Genomic DNA, 14172 nt, shown 5'->3' on the forward strand with positions numbered 1-14172 from the left:
ACCAACAAAGATGATTAGGGGACTGGAGGCTAAAGTATATAAACAACAGTTGTAGGAACTGGGTATGTCTAGTCTGATTAAAAGAAGGACTAGGAGAGACATGACAGCAGTATTCCGCTATCTCATGGGCTTCCACAAAGAAGAGGAATCAAGCTATTCTCCAAAGCACCTGAGGGCAGGACAAGAAGCAATGGGTGGAAACTAATCAAGTAGAGAAGCAACTTAGAACTAAGGAGAAATTTCCTGACAGTGAGAACAATGAACCAGTGCCTCCAGAAGTTGTGAATGCTCCAACACTGGAGGTTTTTAAGAAGATGTTGGATAACCATTTGTCTGAAGTGGTGTAGGGTTTCCTGCCTAAGCAGAGGGTTGGACTAGAAATCCTCCAAGGTCCTTTCCAACTCTGCTATTCTATTCTATTCTATTCTATTCTAACATTTGAAAGTAGCCCGAAGTGATACTTTCTTGATTCATTGGAGCATAAGAGGGGATAGGAGGTACAACACAATGAAACCTACAAGATTCTGTTATTGTAGCTCATCTCAATAAAAGTAGTTTTAAGCTTCCTGTGGAGTTGATTTCCTCTTCTGGTCTTCCAATACCATCAAAGCTGAAAATAGCTGGAGCACAGAAGATCTCAAAGTAGTCGTGCAAGATATGTGGAGAGACATGGTCCATAGCATCACCAAGAATTAGACACAACTGAATGGATGGTGATGATGATCATCCCCATCTTGTCTTCCTATAGGTGCTGACAGATATGAAAAGAACTGCAGGCAATCACCCCCTCCTGTTGATTATAGATGTTCTTCAACAACTTCAACATCATGTTCTTGAATGTTCTTCATCTTCCTTAAGACATAGAACTACAAAGTATTGGGTGAATGTGTAAAGATAAAACAGGTATCTTCCTATTCCTCCTCCTCCTCCTCCTCCTTCTCCTCCTCCTCATTTTAGCCACTGCAAGATGAAGGCCTCTTTCACCTGTTTCCGACCAATACATTCCTGAGCTTTCTTTTGTCAATAATAAAACAAGTCTACTTATTCATATATATGGTCAATTCTCACACAGGGGAATGAAAGTGTACCCATTTGTCTCCCAGTGACTTCCCAGTCAGCAGAATTCTATTGGTTCTGAGAGAACCAACTAGAACTAAGGAGAAATTTCCTGACAGGTAAAACAATTAATTGGTGGAAAGGCTTGCCTTCAGAGGTTCTGGGTGCTCCAACGGTGGAGGTTTTTAAGAAGAGACTGGACAACCCTTTGTCTGGAAAGGGTCTCCTACTTGAACAGTGGGTTGGACTAGAAGACTTCCAAGGTCTGTTCCAGCTCTGTTATTATTCCATTATTTGTTAGCCTCCCCTATCATATTATGTTGTCACACAAGTAGCTCAAGTTGTTGGTTTCCTTTTTGCATCTCGCAAGGAATTAAAGGCAGGCGGGGCAAGGCAGGGAAGACTGCTTTGCTTTCTTGTTGTGTGCTGAAAGCAGAAGCTGAGCACAGAGACAAACCCATAAATGTTTGTTATAAACACAATTCAGGGACCAGGTGAACCTAATGAAGTGGGGTTTTTTTTCATTACATTGCTTGAAAAATATGCATCACTGGTACTAATGAATCTTGAGAAAATTTTTCTCCAGAGAAGCTCTTCTTCAGTATGAATGTTCTGACCTAGGTTTCAGATCATTAAGCAGACTCCTCGTCCCAAAAAAACTCTTTTATTTGTGTTAAAGGGAATTCCCCTCCAGCAAAGTCCCGGCAAACAATCTTTCAAGAGATTTCACAACTACAGACCTTAATCAGGTTTGGAGAGCTGCCAGACTGATATCTTCCAAACGCCAAGCTGTAGCAGCAATTACTTGGCAAGACGTCAGGAACAGATCTTCACCCTAATGGATTGAACTAATTGTCTCCTGCAAACTCCCCTCCCCTTTTGCTCCTCTTTACTCCCTATGGGAAGTGCCATTCAGCATGCCTTTACTCCTGAGTTGGCCCTTGTTCCTTAGCTGTTCCCTTCTCCTGGCAGCTCTGTGCATGCACACATTGGGAACAGGCTCCAGCTGTTCCTCTGCCTCACTGATGTCTGACTCTGAAGGCAGCTGACAACTGGCATACGGCTCTGGCCCCCTCTCTGCCTCCAACACAGAGCCCTCATCTGAGCCTTCCCCAGACTCCAGGACTGGCCCATGTTCCTCCCCAACCTCCTCACTATCTGACTCTGCTGCCAGCTCTGCTGGCAGACCACAACAATCAATCTATTGAACAAACAGGCCCTAAACATGGGCCTGGATTTCTGACCTGCTCAATACTGTATCCACCAAGAAGAGATGCACCATATCCACCAACAAAGACCGTTCCGGGGAGAAGATAGAGGTAGTTGTATTCAGGTGGATCTGTTGGACGCTTAAACATATCCAGCATCCTCTGAGTAATTAGAAAGCCACCTATTTGGAGGAGGAGAAATGCAAATGGTTAAGATGAAGCAGAAAGATGAAACAAACAATTTATACCAGGAAATTAATTAATTATTTTTATTTATATTCTGCCTTTATTATTTTTACAAACAAACTCCATGTGACAAACATATTCAACACAACTTCCTCCTCCTATTTTCCTCACAACAACCTGTGAGGTGAGTTGGACTGAGAGAGAGAGTGATTGGCCCAAGGTCACCCAGCTGGCTTTCATGGCTAAGGCGGGACTAGAACTCAACATCTGCTGGTGATTGGCCCAACGTCACCCAATCAGGTTTTATGGTTAAAGCAGGACTAGAATTCCCAGTCTCCCACTTTCTAGCCTTGTGCTGGAAAGACCAAAGTTGCAAATATGGACTAGAAATCAATCCTATGGGGTTCTTAACAGGATGTCCATGGACACTAAGGGAGATAGCTTCCTTGGCTTTGAAACTGGGTAGCCATAGCCAGGGCAAAATATAAATATTTATTCGAAATAGAATAGCAACAGATTTATATACTGCTTCATAGTGCTTTACAACCTCCTCTAAGCAGTTTATAAAGTTAGCATATTGCCCCTAACAATCTGGATCCTCATTTTCCTGACTTTGGACGGATGGACGGCTGAGTCAACCTTGAGCCAGTCAGGATCGAACTCCTGGCTGTGGGCAGAGTTAGCCTACAATATTGTATTCCAACCGCTATGCCATCATGGTGAACGTGCACTTTGTGAATTATTACCTGCAATATTGACTGAGGAAACAAAGGCAGCCAGTAAAGCTAATGTCTGAGGCATACTGGAAGGCAAGTAAGATCCTCCCATCAACACCAAGCCGCCCACAGCAGTGAGTCCTAAGAGAGAGAAAATGAAAGAACCTGTTGTGACAGTGTGAAGGGATGGAGAGCTGGCAATCCCTGCTCAAAAACCTTCTATCATATAGCAGATGTTTCCTGTTGTGGTTGAACATGCTTGATTACTCATACTGTCAACAGCTCTCAACTCATCTTCCAAGCTAGTCGACTAGAGGCAGCCTTGGAAAATGTTGGATTGCACCGAAAAGAACGTTGCTACCTAAGCTACCCAAACTGCTAAAGCCACGTACTTCTTAGTTATCTCTAACATTTGACATTGACCAGTAGATTTTTTTAAAACCTAAGCACATCTCAAATACAGGTATAACAGAATTGGAAAAGAACTTGGAGGTCTTCTAGTCCAACCCCCCCCCCACTCAAGCAGGAGACCCTATACCATTCTGTAGAAATAGCATCTTTTTAAAAACCTCCAGTGATGGAGCAGTCACAACTTCTAAAAGGCAAGCCATTCCACTGATTAATCGTTCTCACAGTCAAGAAATTTCTCCTTAGTTCTAGGTTGATATATTTCTACCCGTTACTTCTTCTCCTGCCCTCTGATCTTTGGATCTACTTTAATATTCCACATTACAGTTATTTCAAGTTTATTTTTGCAGCATCTGCTAAGTTTAATTCAAAATCTGGTTTCACACTTTTATGCTAAGCCGCGTCTTTGGTTAATCAGGGTTTATTGAATAAACCATAATTGTTTAGACAATATCTGAGAAATTAAGCCGCCTTTGAAAAATATAACAACTAAGGCAAAATCAAGCAACCCCTTACCAATTATTGCAAAATGTAATTATTAACTAAGTCTAGGAACTCTAGGTTTTATGAAAATGGTGTCCTGGCCCAATTTATACTGGTTATGGTAAATTGTAGCTGGTTTTTTTTTCCCAATCACTAAAATCACGGTGGGATTGCATGAGACAACATGGATAGAAAAACAATCATCAGAATCTTTATCAACAACATGAACAAGAATGAAGCAAACTCAATCCTAAAATTCCCTTAAATGTCCTTCAAAGACTTGGTAATGTAAAGAAACATATTGATGTTGGAACATAAGGGCTACTTCAAGCAACCTACAGATAAGAGACGTTCAACTGCAGAGAAGTCACTGCAGCTAGAAAATTGCCAAGTTCAAGAAGAAAGATAGGGATAAGTGGCCTTTCTTGGCTGATAGTGTGATTCGGGCTAATGTCAGGGTTCCAAGTAACACCCCCAAAGAAAGAAGACTCAGAAGCTTGAGTTTCCTCAAAGTTCCATTTGCTAAGAGATGTCATATTGGCACATCTGGGAAAACCCAAATCTGAAAGCTTCCAGGTTTTCCCCACCCAAAAGAAAGTTCACGTCCCTGGCCAGCACCCACATGTCCATTCCATGGCCAAATCTGGCACCATCCAAAACTGGAGATGCCTCCCAGTCACACCATCACAGCTGCAGGGCAAGATGTCCGTGACTCTCTGAGAAAGGAATGTTATTTAGACTATATATCACCTGTACTCCATATAATCTCCGCTCCCATTTTCCCACAGTAGAAATTGTGGCAGGCCTGTAGGCCCAATGTAAAAGAGGGCTTCCAGGTCTGACAGAGAGATCTTGAAGGGAAAAGGAACTCTGTTTTCATTTTATTGTCAAAAGTCCTCTAGGATCATTGTTGCATCAAGTATTAAAACAAAAAAATCAGTAAAGCAAAGGTTGGACATACCAGAAATTGCATTGGTCACTGACATCAGAGGTGAATGAAGAGCAGGTGTAACACCCCAAACGGTGTGGTAGCCCACAATTCCAGCGAGACCAAAAGTTGTCACCATTTGGGTAAAGGCAGAATTCGGGGAGATGAGGCCCAGCCCTAAAACTGATGTCAGACCTAAAGAAAACAACAAGCATTTAGGATACTTACGAAAGCATTCCTCCCCCCACCCAAAAAAAGATGCCCCTGGTTAAAGGTCCAACTCTGTTTTGGGTTCTGGGGTGTTAACCTTCTCAATAAAACAAGACATTGGAAGCAAGGATATGAAGACTTTATGGATGCAATTCGCATTCCTTCCCCCCCTCCCCTCAAATGCTGACTTGTCTGGTTAAAATTCACTTTGCCAAGTTGTCTGTGCCAGAATGCTTTGGCCTCCGGATGTGGAAATGCCAAGAAATAACATTTTAGACATGTCAAAAATGTTGTTTGAACAATCCTTCAAGGGACAATGTCCCAAGAATTACAAAATGAAAAACCGCTCCAATGTTCCCATTGATTTTGTTACTCGCTTTAGAGGAGAAGGCTTCTATTGTAGCATCTGAAAAATGTTAAAGGAGGCAGAGACCACACAGGGATTTCAACAACATCCAATGAGAACAAGCTGTAGTTACCTTCTCCGGGTCCTCTATAGAGCAGCCTTCTCCAAAGAGGCAACTTCCAGATGCATTTCACTATAATGCTTGGGTTTTCCAGCTGCTATAGACCTGTAGTCCAACATCTGGAGAAGGTGTGGGCAACTATGACTTTATGACCTGTGGACTTCAGCTCCCAGAATTCCAGAATCAGCCTGGGGTTGACTGCCCTGTATTATTCTTTGACATGATACGAACTTAATCTTGTGAACCAAACAGATTTTTTCCCTTTTAATTGTAAAAGATTTGCAAATTTGGAGGTGTGAATCTTTGTGCTTCTCCAAAGAGAATAACTGAATTGATCGACACACACAATAACCGCATGGGAATTGTGCAAATTAGCGGTGTCCCATTCATTTAAATTAAAGCCAGTGTTGTCTTTCCTTTCCCTACTCCTTTATCCTGGACTATTCACATATACAACTGACCGCTTGGACTCATAATCCATGAATGCTAAGGAAATTCTACATGTAAATCAATTCAATACCAAGAAAAACACTTAACATTTTAATTGTATGCCAAAGCGCAGGCGAGATGGAGGGTGACCTTGTAGAAGAGATGGGCAGCATAAACATTTAATAACTAAATAAATAAATAAAAACAAATAAATATGTACAGGATAAAATATGGATAATTAAATGACCATATCTTTGTTCTGCAAAACCAACTTATGAAGATAGAGAGAGAGAGAAAGAGAGAAAGAGAGAGAGAGATAAGAGAGAGATAAGAGAAGATAGATAGATAAATAAAGAGACAGACAGACAGATAGAGATAATTATAGTTATCTATCTAATTATAGCCTAGTAAATCAACTTAAATTGTATAGATAGATACTATACAAGCCTTTTGCCAAGTATCGTTAAGTTTTTGCTTTTCCATAGCTTAATCGGCAGGAATTTTCAACATTCTGAAAGCATGACCACTCCGCTCTTAAAACAGGATTTTCTTTCCCGTTCTCAGAAAAGAATGTACCAGAACTGTGCTCAAACATATGGTTGGAATAATACCTTTTACAGCTTCCACTGAAGCATTTGGCTGTCCACTCCCTCATTCCCTGAAGCTGATATGTGTGTGTGTGTGTGTGTGTGTGTGTGTGTGTGTGTGTGTGTGTGTGTATAAAGGGATATATATATCACTTTATTTATTTATCAGCACAAATACAACATATAGATAGACAGACAGACAGACAGACAGACAGACAGACAGATAGATGATAGATAGATGATAGATATAGATATAGATATAGATATAGATATAGATATATAGATATTCCCCAAGAGAGAGAATTTCAATGAAATTTCAAGATGCACTATGGTGTTCTTGCGCTTCTTAACTAGGGGCCCATGGGGGTGAGTGAATGTCCTGTCTTTCGTTACACTCTCTTCAAATGAGTAGCGATTTCTCTTTTTCCCACTTTCATTCATTCCAAAGATATTATAATAGCCTCCAAAGGTTATTTATCTGATTAAGAGGCGTTGGTTAGCTATGGAGACTGGAAAGATCTGTCACAGAAATCAGCAGAATTGGAACTAGCCTCCTGTATCACTTCCATCCAATAATCACATCAGTTGAAGACTATCCTTATGAGAAAATTGAAATAAAACCTAAACTTTGGTCAGGGTGGGCTGCTACGGGTTTGCCTGGGTTCGGGAGAACCCATAGCTAAAGTTATAGACATTTTGGAGAACCTCCAAATCCTACCCCTGGCTGGCTGGATGTGAGTCAGTGCAGGACGCACACGGATGTTCAGGGAGGGGGGAAAACATGCCTTCTGGAAGACCTTTAAAGCCCAGGGGAGGCAGTTTTCGCCCTCCCAGAGACTTGAGGAAAGCCTCTGGAGCCTGGGGAAGGCAAAAATGCCTCTCCTGGCTGTGGTGCAGGAGGGCAACTAGGCCACTCTCACCATGGCCATGCCCACCCACCAACTGGGCAGAGAACCCGTTGCTAAAATTTTTGAAGCCCATCCCTGACTTTGGTGTCAAAAAGTAGAAAAATAGGCGCCTTGGTTGAGAACACTTTTTAGAAACTGCAAGGCTGATTTCCATGTAGCATGACCCTAAGGTGAGACATGATAGAAGGAATTATTGTTCAAGGGTTCTCTGTCCAACCCAACCAAGCATCAGTTGCATTTTCTCTAAATGCAGAATTTCCATTCTTAGTCATCAGCCTGAAATGCTATTAAAACTGTAGTCCCACACAATCTTACTTCAAAGGAGTTTCAAGCAAACGTTCGTAAAATATTTATAGAGTTGCATGCAATTGAATTCTCTGTATTTACATAACCTTATTTTAAACGTAATCCTAGGAACCTGGCCAACCAAAATGGACGATAGAACTAAAAGTCATCGCTGTATTTTAGAGGGATATCCATAAGTTAATTGCATATAAAAAGATTCTTCTGTCAGTTTTCCTAAGATCTGGTATGAAGCACCAAGGAAAACGAGATGATAAAAACTTTCATTCACATTTAGGAAGAATCAATTCCTACAAGGAGATAATAATAGAATAGAATGACAGAGTTGGAAGGGACCTTGGAGGTCTTCTAGTCCAACCCTCTGCTTAGGCAGGAAATCCTACACCACTTCAGACAAATGATTATCCAACATCTTCAGTGTTGGAGCATTTACAACTTCTGGAGGCAAGTTGTTCCGCTAATTAATTGTTCTAACTGTCAGGAAATTTCTCCTCAGTTCTAAGTTGCTTCTCTCCTTGATTAGTTTCCTCCCATTGCTTCTTGTCCTGCCCTCGGGTGCTTTGGAGAATAGCTTGACTCCTTCTTCTTTGGGGCAGCCCCTGAGATATTGGAACACTGCTATCATATCACCCCTAGTCCTTCTTTTAATCAGACTAGACATACTCAGTTGCAGCAACCGTTCTTTATATGTTTTAGCCTCCAATCTAACTTTCATTGCTAACTGACAGTTTGATAATGATAACTGACAGTTTGTCATTTGATTTTGCCTATTCACTTGTCCCACCTAATATCCTTTCTTACTGTTTTAAGATTAGTAAACTGAGCCAACACGGCTGGGAATGGAAAACAGCATACCACGCCCCCTCATGTTTTAATCACAGTCAACTATCAGTTCTATCTGGGATGGGCTCCTTGGCTAAAGTATAGTAGCAGCAATGTAGCAGATATTTTTTAATGGACCGTTGAGATGATTTCTCATTCTTTAACTATGACTCTGTCAAGTGCAGGAAATCAGGAGTCCAGGCAGCTCAAATAAATATGAGTTTATTGTACGCTGATGCTTTTCTACAAAAATGTGAACTACTAATGGTCAAAGCAATTTGGTTGTAGATAAGGTCAATGGAACTCAAGGTGGGCTAAACTTAGATCTCTTGTGGGTGCAAAGAGACTCAAGAGTGATGACGTGTTTGACCCCTCCCTCAGGCTCAGCCTGGTCATTTCCCACAGATTGTACAGGTAGTCCTCAACTTACGACCACAATGGACTTTCTCAACTAAACTTTTTGTTGTTAAGTGAGACATTTGTTAAGCGAGTCTTGCCCCATTATAGAACCTTTCTTGCCATACTTGTTAAGTGAAGCACTGCAGTTGATAAGTTAGTAACTTGGTTGTTAAGTGAATATGGCTTCCCTATTGACTTTGCTTGTCAGAAGGTCACAAAAAGGGATCACATAGCAATAGCAATAGCAGTTAGACTTATATACTGCTTCATAGGGCTTTCAGCCCTCTCTAAGCGGTTCACAGAGTCATTGCCCCCAACAATTCGGGTCCTCATTTTACCCACCTCGGAAGGATGGAAGGCTGAGTCAACCTTGAGCCGGTGAGATTTGAACAGCCGAACTGCAGAACTGCAGTCAGCTGAAGTAGTCTGCAGTGCTGCATTTAACCACTACGCCACCTCGGCTTGGCACACAGCAACAGTCATAAATATGAACCAGTTGCCAAGCATCTGAATTCTGATCACATGATCATGCAAAGTTCTTAATTGAGAAAAACAGTCATAAGTCAAATTTTTCAGTGTCGTCGAACTTTGAAAGATCATTAAATGAACTGTTGTAGGTCGAGGACTACCTGTATTAGCAAATCTCTTAATGCATATCACAATGAACTTTGAAAGAGGAATTCATACTTTAGAGAGAAGAGGGAGGGAGGGAGGGAGAGAGAGAGAGAAAGAAAGAGAGAGAGAATATATGAATTTTACATTTAGAAATACCTGTTGTATATACTCCAGCTGAGGTCATTGTTTTTCTAAAGGGTGAAAGGGCTGCTTGTTTTTCTGCTTCTAGTTCTTGAACAGACTTCTGCTTAACTGGGGCAGCAGGTGGTAAAGTTTTAGGTAAAGGTGCTGGAAAGATCGTTCTTCCTTCCTGTAGCAGAGACATTAGGATGAATCCTTCAAATTAACCCATGTAAAGTCACAAATCTTATTGCGAGGCTGTTAGAAGAGCAATGTGGACAGATTGAGTCTCGATGGGTCAAAATCTAAAAATGTATCCCAAATGTATTCCTTTGCTGACTCAAAGAACTTGGTTCTGATCTCTACTACCATCAGCTGATCTTTACAATTAATCTTTGTATGTCTTTACGATTAATCTTCTATATGTTGCTTGATTTCAACTGATCGTTCTTGTCACTTCATTGTTTTTGAATAGGAGGGAAAACCAGTGTGCAGATAATGGGTAAACTATTAATTTGCAAAGGTTTGTGACCGGGCTAAAATATAGTCTGGGTGCACAGAAGATTGGAAGAAAGCCTGATGTTCCAGTGGAAGAAACCAAAACTCTACGTTTCGATGTCAGTTGCAAAGCTAATTTCCAGACGGAAGTCAAGAATCAACTGCAATTTCTCTTAAAAGATCCTGATTCTGTCTTCTATTACGATGTTTTGCATGTCTCTGTTAAACCATTCATTAAGGAATTTTAGGAGAGGGGGGAAAAATAACAATAACTCACCTTCATGACCATAGTCCCTCTTATGACATGATCAATCGTCCCATAATCAAAATCATCTTTTGGCTCAAAGTAAAAGTATTCCTTGCTGGGGGAAATAGCTTTTAATAACTTCAAGATGTTGTTTGAGTAAAGGCTACTGGCCTGGGTAGCCATTCGGCTTGGCAAGTCTGTATAACCAATGTGCACCACGCCCTGAGGGTTGGAAAAAGCAATAAAGAAGACCCTTAAAAACATCTTTTTCGTGTATTGCCTTGTTAAGACTTTTAGGTGTTTTGACTTGATAAATCCTTCATAACTGATGGTAAATCAGATCTCTGCTGACACTTTATTTTGCCAGTTAAGGCAAAACTACTTTTTACTTTTTGCATGAACAGCTTGCTCTTACTCTTGAAGTGGGGGGGGGGAGCTTTTCTTTTTGACTTCGAGCCAAAGGCAGAGCAAGCCGGGAGGCCTCTGGGGGAAGCAGTTCCATGACCATATGGAGCTTATTTCAAGAGTTAAGAAATCAAAACACACTTTAAAAGCCTGAAAACACCTCTTTGGACATCTGATGCTCTCATGGTTACACATTGTGCTTCCCAGATTCACTGCACTCCAATTAAACTCTGAAAAGTAAAGGGAGGGGGTTAGATAACCTGGTGTCGCGCTATTTTGTTCAACAAAGTTTTTGCTTGGGGGTGGGAGAGAAGGAAGGAAGGAATAATATTACTTTGCAATTGTTTGAACAAATTAAACCTTGAGCTTTACAGAATAACAGAAGGGACCTTGGAGGTCTTGTAGTACAACCCGCTACTCAGTAGGAAACTGTACACCACTTCAGACAAATGGTTGCCCAATTTTTCTTTAAAATCTCCAGTGTTGGAGATCCCACAACTTCTGGAGGCAGACAATTAGAACAATTAATCCACTGATTAAGTGTTCTAATTGTCAGGAAATTTCTCCTTAGTTTTAGGTTGCTTCTCTCCTTGATTGGTTTCCATCTGTTGCTTCTCCTGCCTTCAGTTATAACCCTAAGTTCTGAGGGAACTTTACAATCGCAAATGATGCCCCTTAAAGGCACTGTAAATTCAGTTAACTGTATGTGTCACTGTTAAAGCAACTTATTTTGAGGTTTAGGAGAAAAGCTTCAAATACATATCAGATTCAGGCACTGCACTAAACCGTAACTAGGTCACTGTAGTGCAGAAGAGTTTCATGATTTAGTTGCACTAATGTTTGTATATACAAAACGTCTGTAAAGGCCATAGATTTCCAGGACAGCCGTAGTTCTTTTAACTATAGTTTGTTGAGTAAGCCAAAATGTCTGATTTTAGGAATATCTTAAATCATAAAGCTATGACAAGATAGTTTTTGTTGCCTCGGAGCTGCATAATTTCATTAGCAGACTCCTTGTCCTGACAAAAACCCCTTTTATTAAGCTAATGTGAATTCCTCTCATTCACATCCAGCAAAGTCCCAGCAAACAGTCTTTCAAGGGTGATTTTTTTTTCCAAATTCCAAATTTTTCCTATCCAGGCCGATATCTTCCAAACGCAATGCTGTACAAGAAAATACTTGGCAAGGAGTTTCTGAGAGTCACGAGCAAATCTTCACACTAATTAAATGAACAAATTGTCTCCTGAAAACTCCACTCCCCTTGTGCTCCTCTTTACACCCTATGGGAAGGGCCATTCACTGGCCCCCTGTGCCTTTACTCCCAAGTCAGCCCTTGTTCCTTAACTGTTCCCTTCTCCTGGCAGCTCTGCGCATGCGCACATTAGGAACAGGTTCCAGCTATTCTTCTCCCCCACTGATCTCCAACTCCAAAGGCAACTGATAACTGTTGGATGGCCCTGGCCCCAGCTCTGCCTCTGACGCAGAGCACTCCTCAGAGCCTTCCCCAGACTCCAAGACTGGCCCATGTTCCCCCGCAACCTCCTCACTGTCTGAGTCTGCCACCAGTTCTGCTGGCTGCTGGCGGGCCACAACACTGTGGGTTCAGCCCATGTCTGATCTTTTTCAAAATCCAGACCTTAAGATGCTTAGTGTAGCTAAGAAGGTCTATGTGTTACGTTCTGCTGGCTTGGAGAAGAGCAAAATAATATCTCTGTCAATGGGACAAAATATTTGAAACAGACTCTCCTGTGCAAACCTTATGTATATGAAGTTCTCCAGGGTGGATGGTCTCCACATTGCCGCCAGCCTCTGCGGCAAGATCTACTATTACGGAACCATCTCTCATGGATTCCACCATTGGCTTGGTGATCAAGATTGGAGCTTTTTTCCCTGTCGCAAACGGCAAGAACAGAAATGAAAGATGGGAACTTAAAAAAAAAAAAAGCATGAATAGATGCCAACATAAGATCAGGATTATCTGGATTATATTTGCAAGAGTCAGTTTAGGCTCAATAATTCCTACCTATTTCTACAATTCATTGAGATAGCGACCCGCCGTAAGACCACCACTGTCTGCTGAATCTCCAAAACTCTTTAGGATGTTTATCTCAAGATCAGGAAAATAAAACCCACACAATCGTTACATTTTCTATCTATTTGCAGAGTCCTCAGGGGAGAAAAGATTTGGCTTACCTGACACTCATGACAAAATAAGAAACCAAATGTTGGGCTTTCTTATTGGAAGCGTACACTGCTAAGGTCTCTGTACAGGTAGTTCTCAACTTACGACCACAATTGAGCCCAAGCTGTCTAAGTAAAACACTTGTTAAGTGAGTTTTGCTTCATTTTATGATCTTTCCTGCCACCTTTGTTAAGCGAATCGCTGCTGCTGTTAACCTAGTAATATGATTGTTATATGAATCTGTCTGTCAGGGTCCCAACGGATGCCAAACTTCTAGCCAAACTTCAAAAGAAATCCAGTTATTTATTAAAAGCTTCATGTTGGCACATTTTCAACTGAAGCCAGCTCTGACCCCATGTAATTTACGTCCCCAATCATGACCCTGTTTCCCCCCCTCCCCCCAGGGTGTATCATCAATCACATTCACCAATGGGGCAATTTCACGGCTTGTAGAGGATACAGCCCTGAAAGAGATAGTCTGGAATATGTATCTGTATTTTGCTGCCATTTCCCATCCCCTCTTCCCTATGGCAACTCGAGAGCAGGCCAGGGATGCTTTGCAAGTTGACACTGTCTTCCCCATTGACTTTGCTTCTCAGAAGGTCGCAAAATGGGATCACAAGACCGTCATAAATATGAACCAGTTGCTAGGGATCTGAATTTTAATCATGTGACAATGGGGGATGGTGCAAGAGTTGTTAACTGTGGGGAAATAGTCATAAGTCATATTTTTTAGTGCGGTTGTAAGTCAAGGAATATCTGTAACGGTGATAAAATTGTACAGTACCTGGAATAAGAGCTGTGCTAATAACAATGTCCACCTCTTTGCACTGTTTAGCAAAGAGGGCCATTTCTGCCTCTATGAACTCCTTCGACATTTCCTTCGCGTAACCTCCAACACCTTCTCCCGTTTCTGCAACGTTGATTTCTAAAGGTTCTGCGCCGAGGGATTTGAACTGCTCCAAAGCTGGAGGGCTGGAAGCAAGGAAAATTTC

The 14172-nt window shown here is 41.4% G+C and overlaps 1 protein-coding gene across 1 annotated transcript in view; it reads right to left on the reverse strand.

Annotated features, from left to right (window-relative positions):
* LOC106552928 (NAD(P) transhydrogenase, mitochondrial) overlaps positions 1 to 14172 on the reverse strand; it is a 55031-nt gene that overhangs the window by 21016 nt on the left and 19843 nt on the right. The window contains exons 7-13 of the mRNA XM_087704222.1: positions 13965 to 14152; positions 12752 to 12885; positions 10621 to 10812; positions 9882 to 10035; positions 5019 to 5180; positions 3197 to 3307; positions 2301 to 2446 (exon numbers count right to left, since the gene is read on the reverse strand). Coding sequence (XP_087560348.1) covers positions 2301 to 2446; positions 3197 to 3307; positions 5019 to 5180; positions 9882 to 10035; positions 10621 to 10812; positions 12752 to 12885; positions 13965 to 14152 — 1087 coding nt within the window. The remainder of the gene's footprint in view (positions 1 to 2300; positions 2447 to 3196; positions 3308 to 5018; positions 5181 to 9881; positions 10036 to 10620; positions 10813 to 12751; positions 12886 to 13964; positions 14153 to 14172) is intronic.

The sequence above is a fragment of the Thamnophis sirtalis genome, unplaced genomic scaffold, assembly GCF_051295495.1.
Source record: "Thamnophis sirtalis isolate CommonGarterSnake01/CBP01778 unplaced genomic scaffold, rThaSir2_p1.2 scaffold_2, whole genome shotgun sequence".
In the NCBI taxonomy this organism is placed as follows: Eukaryota; Metazoa; Chordata; class Lepidosauria; order Squamata; family Natricidae; genus Thamnophis; species Thamnophis sirtalis.